Here is a 13,145-nt window from a genome sequence, read left to right on the forward strand (position 1 = left end):
GACCAACTAAAGCATAAGATACGGGAAAAGAGGCCAGGTTTGGCAAGAAAGAAAATCATCTTGCATCAGGACAATGCACGCCCTCACACAAGTGTCGTTGCCATGACAAAATTCATGAACTTGGTTACGAATTGTTGCCTTATTCACCTGATTTGGCTCCCTCAGACTTCCATCTTTTCCCCAAACTTAAAAGTTTCCTCGGTGGACGGAGATTCTCCTCAAAGGAAGTACTAATAGCTGAAGTTGACACGTATTTCACAGGCCTGGAGGAATCTAATTTTCGAGATGGGATCAAGGCATTGGAACATCGCTGGACCAAGTGCATTAGTGTACAGGGAGACTACATTGAAAAATATAAAGAAATCACTGTTGTAAGTCGTTTCTTTCTATTCCATTCCGAGAACTTTTCAAACCACCCTAATACAACATATTTTTGTCAAAAATTGTTTTCTATCAGAATAATTTCTTTGGTAGCTAGAATCCATGAATTAAAATAAAAGTAACATTTCTAGGGCACCATAGTTGGAATAAAGCATGTTAATAAAGATCCTTACCTACCGTCTGTCACAGTGCTCTGAATTTCTCTTTTAGCTTATTTCTCACACCCCTCCAACTACAAATGAACTGTTGGATCGAGAAATAAAAGACTCGCTGCTAATATCCTTTTGACTATATTCTCAAGAATATGTACAGAACACAGTAAAAAACATGGCAATCTTCATACTTTTTCTGCGCGGGATGACAGTACTTTAACACAGCATAGAACAAGGAAAATACTGCACAGGCTATTGCCCGGAAAACAGAGTAAACAATATTGCCAGGTGCCAACTCACATAATATCTAACATCCTCCCACCTGAGTTGGCATATCAAACAATAATAGTTTCTTAGGTAATTTTATCTCTCTCCCACTACGTGTGGTACAAGGTTTGGTTTCAGTGGGAGGGAGAACGTCTTTCTGATTTTTCTTTTTGGTTTGTAGTTTAGGTAATGAACTCTTCATTGCTTCACCCTCCACTGCAGTCACCTCCAATGGATACAGTCTCTGTACAGGACGAAGTAGTTCACCATGGCAAGTTTTCAGACGTACCAATCTTGTCACTTGATCCTTACCTGGAAGAATCTCAGTTACACAACCCAATGGCCAATTATATCTTTTCATATTGTCAAAACCAATCAACACAATATCTCCTACCCTGACAGACCCACATGCTCTGTTTATGGCTTTTTGCGTTAACTGTCCAAGATACTCATTCCTGAAACGATGCCTGATATCTTGTCTCAACTTCTGACAGTAACGGAGACGATTGTTGAGCATTGAAGAATCCACATGGTCACAATCAGGTACACCTGTCTCCCTGATTTCTTGTAAGAACATAGCAGGTGTTAGAGGAACTAATTCTGTCTCACTTTCATACATGTAGGTAAGTGGGCGTGAATTAATTATGGCTTCACAGTCACAGAGGATTGTTGTCATTTCTTCGTAGTACAAAACTGATTTTCCGAGTGTTCTTTTCAACAGACCCTTCAGGACACGAACCAATCTCTCCCAAAAACCACCCCATCAGGCTGCACTGGGTGGAATGAACTTCCACTGGATTCGCTGAGCTGTGGAATATTCTTCAACTTTCTTCCAATCGAGTGTCATAAATGCATTCTCAGTTCCTCTGAAATTGGTACCATTATCACTGTAGATTACAGAGGGTCTGCCTCTCCTTGACACGAATCGTCTAAAAGCCTGGATAAAAATCCCAGTTGATAGAGAAGTAACTAACTCTAAGTGAATGGCTCTATATACTGCACATGTAAAAAGGCATATCCATGCCTTTTTGCCATCTTTAAGATAAACAGGTCCTGCAAAGTCCACACCTGTTACTTCAAATACATTAGCATCTCTAACTCGATCAGCTGGCAATGGTGCTGGAAGAGCTTGGATTGGTTTGGCTGTGTCTCTCCTGCAAGTAACACATTTCGAGAGCACTGAACGTACAGTTCTTCTACCACGAAGGATCCAGAAGTTCTCTCTTAAAATACTTAGTAATATGTTTACACCTGCATGACATGCTTTCTTGTGCCAATACATTATCAGCAATTTAACGACTGGATGTTGTGCTGGAAGAACTATGGGAAGCCTGAAATTTTCAGTATCTTCTCTGGCAATAATTTTGGTTTTCAAACGAATAATCTTGTCCTTGCCCTCATATGTGCACAAAGAGGAAAGGGATTTGTCATCATTTCCTCGGAATGCTTCTTGTTGTATTAGTCTTAATACTGCATTTTCTGCTTCCTGAAGTTCGCGAACACCAAGATCTCCAGATCTATGATTCTTCGAATTTCTACTATTATACAAAAATCTTTTGATCCATCCAATGAGTCTAATCACTTGGTTATAGTTAGAGAAATATCTGTAATACCATCTAGACTCAGCATCTTGAGCTTTCATACTAAGCATCGTTGATGAAGGTAGCACGTTCCTTCTTTCTCTGTCAACTTCCTCCTTGTTGATAAGAAACTCCATCGGTGGCCACTCACATGGATCTCCTTTCAACCAATGAGGTCCCTCCCACCATAAGGATCTCAACAACTGCCTTGCATCACAACCTCTTGAAGGAAAATCAGCTGGATTCATTTCACTGGGTACATATTTCCATGCACTGGGATCAGACAGTTTTCTAATTTCTTTAACTCTGTTCCCAACAAATACTCCCCAAACTCCTTCTCGTCGAATCCAAATCAGCACCGTAGAAGAATCAGTCCAAAAGATAATGGAGTTATCTTTTAAATTCAAATGTTCTCGAATCCTGGTTGCTAGCCTTGCTCCCACCATTGCGGCAAGCAATTCTAGCCGAGGAATTGTACTATTCTTTGGAGCCACTTGTGCCTTTGCCTCAATCAATTGTACGCTAACACCTCTCCTTGTGTCAACCCTCATGAAAACTGCTGATGCATATGCCACTTTGCTAGCATCACAGAACACGTGAATGCTCATAGAGTTAAGTTCATTGGATTCATAATCCCAGCTCATGAAACTTCTGGGTATCCTTAACTCTTTTAGCATCGGTAATTCTCGTACCCAGTTTAAAAACTGTGTTCTTATTTCTTCACTAACTTGCTCATCCCATCCGAGCCCCTCTGCCCAAGTCTGCTGAAGTAACAATTTTGGTAGAAGAGTCACGGGACAAGTAAAACCTATAGGATCAAATATACGGTGTGCTACAGATAATATCACACGTTTCGAAACTGTCTTGGGCTCAACATCTTCAATGTCCAAATTAACTGTAAATGTATCAGCTTGAGGATTCCAACTGAGTCCTAACACTGAAGTAGGGCTAATGTCCTCATCAACCATTTGAGGGACTGAATACTCCCACCCTCTAAGGTCAAAACCTGCTTCAGCCATAACTGCACGTGATTCTCTTATAAATTTATGGAGATTTTTGTGATTGTCTACACTGGTGGCACAATTGTCCACATAAAAGGAACCTCGTAATTTTAAAATAGTATCTTCTGTATAAGCTAAGTCTTCCTTCCCGAAATGACAACTCTGCAATGCTTGATCCAAATGATGTTCAATAACAGCACCCAACAGAAATGGACTGCTCGTAACACCAAACACTACACGAGTATGTCTGAATTCTTGAACCGTTCCAGTATTAATATCGTGCCACCAGAGAAATCTCAGGTAGTCTCTATCTTCAGGGTGTACAGCAATTTGTAAAAAAGCTCGTTTAATATCTGCTATAACTCCAATTTTTCCTTTCCGAAAATGTAGTAAAATATCAGCAATAAGAGCAATCAAGTTGGGTCCAGGTTCTAAACATTGGTTCAAAGACGGGTGTCCTTTTACTTTAGCAGAAGCATCAAACACTGGTCTATTTTTTGTCGTGTTACTGCTCTCTTTCACTACATGTCGATGGGGTAAGTAATGGCCAAAATTCTCTGTTTCATCCTCTGGAACCACCTCAATGACTCCCTCGGACAACCATTCTTGTAGCACTTCATCGTAACTCTGCAACAGATGTTCTTGTTTCAACTTCTGTGTAGTTGACCAAAGTCGTTTCTCTGCTAGTTCTTTATTGGTGGGGAGAGGCGAACAATCTTCCTTCCATGGTAACTGTACTTCATATCTTCCTTCAGCATTGAATGTCAGTGTCTGCAAAAATTGTTCTTTGACAGCCTGTGTGTGTTCTTCCGCAGACTTCTTGGCAATGGGATCCTTGATTCCTATGGTATCCAGTTCCCACAGATCAGCTACGGCTTCACCAACATATAAATTCGATACCAACAAAGCTGTATCTGATTTTCTGTTTTCACCTGGAACTTTACCCATAAGTGTCCATCCCAGCTGAGTTTCCACAGCCACTAAACCACACTTTAATTTCACAACATGGCCAGTCAGTAATTTACCACAAACATCCGCACCAATAAGAATTTCAACTGGACCTTTCATCTTACCAGTATCTGTTAACCTTATTTGACTTTTGTTCAGCTCATTTAACCAAACACCTGGTGTTACATAAGGAATCTCACCACATATTGTATCTTGATCAAGAACATCAAATGTGCACGAATATTCTCTCTCAATGCTACATACCTTAACGTTATAAACATTATGATTACAAGGACTAGACATGGTACCACCAAATAGCGAATGTATCAAACTTTGTTTGCCAATGGAGTTATAACCCATACCTGTTACAAGAGATTTGCATATATACGATTTTTGTGAACCTGTGTCAATAAGAACTCTCACATTCCTGCTCCTATTGTAGTTACCTTTCAAATCTACTACCAATGTCTGCATGAATACATGCGGATTTTCAAGTTGGTTTATCAGTGTATTGTTTACCTCAACATTTGATTCTTTGCCTTCAGAATAATGGTCAGAATCATTATCTTTGTCTGAAATATTAGGACACATCAATACAACATGCTTTTTCTTGCAAACAATACATTTCAAATTGGCCTTGCACTTCTTCGAAAAATGACCAAATTTTAAACATGCAAAACAATACTTTTTATCTTTTAGAACCTTCTGTCTTTCAGAGAGAGACATTTTCTGGGCTTTAAAGCAATCATATGAACTGTGCTTACCACCACAGAACACACAACTTTTCTCCCTACCACCACTGACACTCAACAAATCTGTCGCACTGGGGATAATAGGCTCACGCGGTGGAGAACACCTTTTCTTCCGAACTTTCACTGCTGCACCATCCAATTCAAACCCAGCTGCTGCAAGGTTGATTCGTTCTTCTCCTTCCACTTCAGCTCGCAGGAATGACATCAAGGACTGCAGTCTTCCGGTCGGTGTTGTCTCATTATTTTCCTCAGCTGCAGACAATGTTCTTCTCTGCCACACACGCATCAAATCCTCTGGGAGACTGGACTCCACCAATGGAAACAGCATTGCTGCATATTTGTCGCTGGTAACACCCATCGATTCTAATGCTCTAAGTTGGGACTCCAGTGTGTCATACAAAGTGCTCAAACAAATTTTTTCTTGACGGTTCAACACCTTTTGTAACACCAATTTTAGCAGTTCACGCACGTACACTTCCACGAGCATATCATCGCGACCAAAACGTGATTTCATGGACTGCACAACTTTCGGGTAATTTTCTTTTGTTGGTGGAAAACTGTTCACAAGCTGGCGTGCACGAGAACCTTCAATTGTCGCTTGTATCAAATACTGAAACTTGTCATCTGCAGGAATTGTATCATCTTCATCGATCTTCTTGAATTGTCCCCAAAAATGTAACCACTCTTTCAAGTCCCCTCCAAACTTCTTCAGTTCGATTTTAGGTAACTTGAATCTTCGATTCTTTACTTCCGAAAACGACTCGCCTTGACAGCAGTTTCCTTCCGACAACTTCAAAAAGTTCGACACTTCAATACGTCGCTTGTTGAACAAACACTGATAATCATCCGACACTGACTGTTCTTTCCCTAACTCATTTTCACTAGCACCCGATTCCAACATCAAATCAAAAACAGATATGTCAGCCGCATGCAGATCACTTGCCTTATTTTCAAGCAACTGGATATTTGCATGAATAACATTCTTGTCCGGAGTTTGCATCGCTAACTCATTTGCAATCTTCTCCGAAACACGTGTAAAAGCTGACCTAGCCACTGCACGGCTTTTCTTGAGACGATCAATGTCCGTTGACATTTTTCGGATATTTGCACTTACTTCTTCTCCGGTCCAACACAGAAAGAAAGACAGATCCTGTCACGGTCGCCAATAAATGTTGGATCGAGAAATAAAAGACTCGCTGCTAATATCCTTTTGACTATATTCTCAAGAACATGTACAGAACACAGTAAAAAACATGGCAATCTTCATACTTTTTCTGCGCGGGATGACAGTACTTTAACACAGCATAGAACAAGGAAAATACTGCACAGGCTATTGCCCGGAAAACAGAGTAAACAATATTGCCAGGTGCCAACTCACATAATATCTAACATGAACACTTTTCAGTTGAGGTGATGGCTACAGAATGTCAAGGTCTTGCCTTTGTCCCTCGAAATCTTATTGAATTATATTTTGAGTGAACTGTCTGACACACATACCATAGTTTTTTTTAGTTTTTTTTACTTTCTCCTTCTAATGGCTCATTACTCATTTTTAATTTCAGCAAAAGATTACATATAACTTTGAACTCCTGCTTTTCTGACAAGATAAAATATAAGACATTTTAAGAGTTTGAATTTCCCCCTCCCCCAACATAAAGAAGACACTGTTACAATGTTTGGCCCATTTTCTTCCTCATTGCATAAATTAACTTATGTTTCTTTAACTATAAAATAATAAATGAAAGCTGCTTTAAAAAAGTCTTCTGTAACCATGTCAAGTAATGTGAAACACGTCAGAAATTGAGAATAGTTAGTCAGTAAAACAGGTAATTTACAGATCAAAATCAAAACAGCAGTCTGACAGACCCCTCCATACTAGTTGTGTGATTATTGACATCCATAGTACTTGTGGGTTAATAGTAAATAAATATATTTTTTTCTAAAAAAACTAAACATAGTTTTTATGAAAAACATGCATAGTTAGTTTTAACCCTAGCTTACTCGTGCCGTACGAGAAACGTACTTACCTGAAAGGGCTTCACAGGCCCACACTTTTTTTAATCACTAAAATTCAAGAAACCATTTTGTTATTGAATCACTGCTTCCTTTGTTGATAATGTATGTTCAGTTATTTATTCATTATAGTAATTACAAAAAATGTAATCATTTATAAAAAACATAACTAATTATTGCATGAGTATTTAACACAATTTTTACCATTAACTAAAACTCATAAAAAGCATGATCTTCTTTTCATTAATTCTTTTTTGTTATAGTGGTGCGGTTGTTTATTAAATATAATAATTTATAAATTGCCATCATTACCAGCCAATTGTATACTGTCACTGGCACGAGCGACCTGAATAACATGATCTCAGAGATGGCACATGATAGGACGAACAAGTGCATTTTGCCTCCAATTTACATTACAATAATGTTTTTTCTTAACAAAAATAATACAAAAATATTAAGAACACCCTAAGTAGTGTAAGTGTATTGTTTCAAAATAACACTTAGTAGGTATGCATTTGTAGCCTCTTTTTTTACCAATCGAATATCACTTTTTGACATATTTTGAAAATTTTTTGTCGATGTTTTAGCGTTTAGTGATGTTTTAGTAAAATTTCCCTTTTTTCCCACTCACATTTGGTAGGTATGCATTTGTAGCCTCTTTTTTTATCAATTGAATACCACTTTTTGACATATTTTGACAATTTTTTGTCGACGTTTTAGCGTTTAGCGATGTTTTTGTAAAATTTCCCATTTTTTCCCTTTTTTTCCCACTCGTACTTGGTACGAATGCCACGATCTTACGTGATATAACTTAACCTATCCTTTTTTTGTGCTAAACTACACGAGAGCCTCTACGTGCTAGTAGTGGTAGTGTCCGGGTTCACCAACATTAAGTGAGGATCAAAAAAACCTCAAAAACTCACTTTCTCTCCACGTTCCGCGCCTCGTTTATTGCGCTGACGATGTTTCGCAGCGAAGAAAACAGCACCAAAACATCAAAAACTCACTTCAATTCACTGAAGTGAGCCACAGTGTTGCAAAACCTACGAAAATTTCATCAAAACCTCAAAAACTCACTTTCTCTCCACGTTCCGTGCCTGACGAAGGTTGGTATGGTACGTTCTGGAACCATCCTTTTGATCTACTTTTTTTATTATTTTACGATGTTTTACGGGTTAATCTAACCTACAATGAGAGAAAAGTGGACAGAAAAAAAAAAGCTCTGGCATCACTTTTTTAAGCTCCTCCTGCAAATTTTTGCTCTTATGCTACCTCGTCCTTTGACCTACACTTTTGAAATGACTTACGACATTTTCCTATAAGTCTGCTGTCTCCTCTTACTGTAAGGTCCCTCAGTGTAATCTACTACGACCTTGTGCTCTCAGCGTAATCTGCTACGATGTTTTTTTTTTTAAACTCATGTGTGATCTTCTGCGGTGTGTGTGTGTGTGCGATAATCAAAATTATTTTTTTAAGACCCTCAAAAAAAGAATAAAAAATAATATCCCGCCACAGAGAGGGGAGCATGGTGCCCAACACCAAGTTCTAAATGGTCATGGCTATCGAAGCCATGCCTCTGTAGAGTTTCACGAGTTATTATTTTTTTTTATTTGCGCATCGAACTAACTTATATTGTATTTTATATAACCTTGTTGATTTTTTTTTAGTATGTGGCAATTTTTTTATGAATTTTAAAACTGTTCCGTCACCCTCTCGTTCTTCACGTCGTACGCGAAGGACTTCTCTGCGATCAGGATGACGCTGCATAGAGTATCGGCAGGCAGCGTGTCGTGGAACTCGCAGACGATCTTGATGTTGGTTCGATCGTTGACCACGACCTGCTTCCGTTTCGTGGTGTTGATGACGAACATCGGCCTGCGTGCTTTGAATTCGCTGGGCGTGTAGTACACGTCCACGCTTCCCTCGGTCACGCGTTTGTAAGCCGAGAACGCTTCGTAAAGTTTGAGGTAATCATCTTTGGTCATGTCGAGGTTGTAATTCTCGCGCGGGAACACTTCGTTCCTACCATTCTTGAGATAAACGTTCTTGATCTTGCAGTCGTCGAATTTGCTGGAATCTTTTTCCTGATTCTTATCGCGCCCGGTCTGAAAGAGCACTACGACGAAATCTGGCATGTCGAACTGTATGTTGTTGAACTGAGTCGTCACGTCGAATTCCATGTGACTTCCCGACGCCAACTTCTGCACGCACTGGTAACCGTGAAAGTGAATCGGTACCTGCGGACTTTTCAAGATCTCGGCTTTGTACTTGAGGGCGTAGTTCGTTTCGTATTCCACGATCGGCATTCTCAATTCCATGCTCCGGATGACGCACTTTGCTGCTTCGGGTAAAGTGTTGGCTATCGGCGTGGTGCCGTCCGGACCCAAAGTAGCGTATCGCATCAGTGCGTCGTTGTCGTTGGCCGCTCTTCGAAACGTGACGCGCAATCCTCCCTTCCACATGATCTCCTTGTAGTTCGAGAAGAATCCCGGAAGCAGACGCATGGGAAAGAGCACCGTGTGACTTCTCGTCGATATTTTGGTCCCCGCTTCGAAACCTCCCGCTTGGTAGTATGCCGCGTCCGTTTTGGATAATTTCAACGTTCCCACTGCCGTCGACGTGATGCCTGGATAATCGATTCTGTCGATGACGGTGTTGTGTTTCCTCACCTCCACCTGCGAGAACAGGTGAGGCACGAAGTTGTCCACGAGTATTAAATTTGCTGCTGCGGGAAACGCGTCTCCGCTTTCTTTCTTCACCACGTCGAATTGAAGGTAGAGGTCCGCTCTGTGAGGATAAACGAACCCGTCGGTTACGTCCACGTCGTATTCGATCTCCCGGTTCGCTTCGTTCAAATTTGCGAACGTGCGACGGTTCGGAGGAAAAGATTGCAATTCGTAACTTTCGATTTGTTCCATGATGTGTATGGTTATTTATTATACGTCGATCTCCACAATGGCAGTGGTCGTTGCACCTGCGAAATCCACCACCTCTCCTTTCTCGTTCGTGACCACCAACTCTATGTCGTCTATGCGGTTGCGACATACTGGAAAATAGATCGGCGAAGAGGGTGTGTAGATGATCGGTTCCATGAACTCGGAACTTGGTTTGAAAGTGGCGATGATTCCCGTCTGCTTGTGACTTCCCAGCAACCCCCCGTCCGAGGATTTCGTGATCATGCCTTCCGCCACGTTGCAGTGAACGTTCAGAGTTTCGATGGCCAAGAATTTAGGAATATTGGTTGCTACGTGCTTGATGCCAGCTTCGAGTTTTGTGTCGTTCTCGAAACCTAAAAGTTCTCCCATAGTGCCCAGGTCCACGGTCTCCGTCGCGGAAACGATTTCCACTCTGTGCGTGACCGAATTTTGAGAAAGGTACGTGCCTTTGGGTAATTGAGCTTGCAAAGTGGAAAGATTGTATTGGCCTGGCGTGACGACGATGTGTTCGCTTCCGACGCTAATTTTGTTGTTGTGCTGCGTGACGTTAGGTATGAGGTACATGCTGTAGAATGCACGCAGAGCCACGGATTTAGGATAGACGACGTCGTCGTGCAGCGTGAGTTTCAAGATCGAAGATTCGCTCGTGAGATGGAACACGCCCATCCTAGTGATGATGTTTCAGATTCCACAATGCTTTCTGGAAATCTTCCACCTGCGGCTTATTTATTTTAGAGAGAAACGCGAGCACGGAGAGGCAGAGATGATCGCAGTTCACGTCTCCGAAATTTTGAATGCGTTCGTCGTTGTAGTATATAGAGGTTTTGTTCGTTTTCAGATAATGGACTAAATTTGTAGGTGGAACACCTCCGAAAGAATCGAAAACGAATGCTTTATTATTGTCGTTTTGTGGTAACATATCCAATGCGTGCCTGGATTTTCTTGACCGTCCAAGTTGACTACTCCGCATTCTCTTTTTTTAACGCTTGAAGGTAACGAGTCGGACATGAAAACTCCTCTGAAGTGTTTGATTCGTAATGGTTCGATCAGAGATTCAATGTCTCGGTTGGTGAGTGCTGCTGTTTCTTTTTTTTTAAACTTTTTCATCACGCCCACCCCCTTCCCCCCTTTCTTCTCCATGGCCAGGTTGTGACGTTTCTGTTCTTCCAATTCCGCCTTGTTCTTCTTCGAGTCGATGACGGTTTTCGCAATGGCGGCGCTTCCGCCGGCCAAACTTCCAACGGCCCCCAATGCTGCCAGGATGGCTGGGATGCTGAATATGAAACCTCCGATCTTTTGCTGTTTCCGCGAACGCTGCAAGCGTCTCAATTGTGGAGTGCTGAGCAGCAATTTCATTCCGTGTCCTTTGCTCAAGCAAGAACGTTTCTTCTCGCGTTGTTTCTTGGTGAGTAACCCATCGAGGGCACCTAGATTTTTAAGATTCGAATATGGTATTTGGTACACGACACCTTTGGGCTTCATGTTTTTTTTTTATGCTATATGTTATCTGGGAAAGAGAACAATTTTTTTTCCGTTAGGTATACGATGTGTGTTATTTATATCGTCTCACTCAAAACAACTGTGGCGATGTGTTATTTATATATATGTATTCTGGGAAAGAAAAAAAGTTTTTGCTTCGCCTAATGCTATCATGTGGTTTACAAGATCGACAGTTTCAATGTTCGACGCGTACCAGTCTTTGGTAAATCTTCTTCTCCCCTGCCTCCACTCGTGCAGCTCGTCTAACCTATCGTCAATTTTTTTGTTTGCGGCTCGAAAGAGAGTCTCTGGGGATCGGAACATTTTTTTCATTCCGCTTACTTCTCGGAGGTGATCCATGAAAATCATTTTGCACGGTGAACGAAATTCTGGCGTTACTTTACACAAGTCTGTGAGTTTAGTTACATCCCCGTCGAACGTGAACGTAAATATTTTGTGCAACACTTCGGGAGGAAGTTGACTTATACAAGTTGACATTTTTTTCATGGTATGTTATTTATATATATATATATTCCGGGGGTTGGGGTGTCCGTGATTAAACAAATTCTATTACGTGCTTCGTTTTCTTACCAAGAACTTCCTTTGTCCCCTTGTACACGATTCGAGTTTTGTTCTCGATTAAAATAGCTAGCTTCTCGTCGGATAACATGATAGCGTATCGATCTGGTAAAAATAGACTGTATTGTCCGTTGAGCAACAGACGCACCTTGGGACCATACTGGGTAGAAACAATTGAACCGGAAGTTATCGTGTAAGGTTTGTCGACTTCCAATTCCTGAATTTTTACATACTCGACTGACAAATTTAGCATTTGTTTTAATGCTTGAAGATCACTCATTTTTTCAGTCGTCATATCGAAGAGAAATTTCAGGGTGTGTGTGTTAGAGAATTTTAATTTTTCACAATGTGTGTTATTTATATACACCGAAGATTTTTTTTTGATTTCGTAGATTTTTTTTCACGATGTGTTATTTATAGATCAATTTTTTTTTTTACTTGTACATTTTTTTGACAACTTTTTTTTCTGACGGTAATAATTTTTCCACGTCAACTTTTTTTTTTGACGAGACAAATTTTTTTTTGACGATAAAAAAATTTTACGATAAGGCAACTTTTTTTTCTGACGGTAATAATTTTTCCACGTCAACTTTAGTAGTGTATATTGAGCGTTTCAAAGTCATACTTGGTACGAGTGCTTTTTTAGCCTCTTTTTTATCAATTGAAAATCAGTTTTTGACATATTTTGACAATTTTTTGTCGACGTTTTAGCGCTTAGCGATGTTTTAGCAAAATTTCCCATTTTTTCCCTTTTTTTCCCACTCATACTTGGTACGAGTGCATTTGTAGCCTCTTTTTTATCAATCGAATATCAGTTTTTGACATATTTTGACAATTTTTTGTCGATGTTTTAGCGTTTAGCGATGTTTTAGTAAAATTTCCCTTTTTTCCCACTCACACTTGGTAGGTATATCACGATCTTACGTGATATAACTTAACCTATCCTTTTTTTTATTACGTGCTAAACTACACGAGAGCCTCTACATGCTTTGACCTACTTTAGAGTAGACCCAAATGGAGAGTTCACAAACCGAAAGTGAGGCTCGGTGAGGCTCGA

At 40.3% G+C, this 13,145-nt stretch overlaps 1 protein-coding gene across 1 annotated transcript; it reads right to left on the reverse strand.

Annotated features, from left to right (window-relative positions):
• Positions 1-1,563: 1,563 nt before the first annotated feature.
• LOC145996738 (uncharacterized) lies at positions 1,564-6,174 on the reverse strand. Its single transcript, XM_083133265.1, has one exon. It carries the CDS (start codon positions 6,172-6,174, stop codon positions 1,564-1,566), a length of 4,611 nt encoding a protein of 1,536 aa, XP_082989391.1.
• Positions 6,175-13,145: the final 6,971 nt, after the last annotated feature.

This window comes from Lepisma saccharinum, chromosome 13 (genome assembly GCF_977018435.1).
Source record: "Lepisma saccharinum chromosome 13, izLepSacc3.1, whole genome shotgun sequence".
In the NCBI taxonomy this organism is placed as follows: Eukaryota; Metazoa; Arthropoda; class Insecta; order Zygentoma; family Lepismatidae; genus Lepisma; species Lepisma saccharinum.

Excerpts from the sequence above, each read along its gene's own strand:
- LOC145996738 (XM_083133265.1), bottom strand. The coding sequence starts at position 6,174 with ATGTCAACGGACATTGATCGTCTCAAGAAAAGCCGTGCAGTGGCTAGG.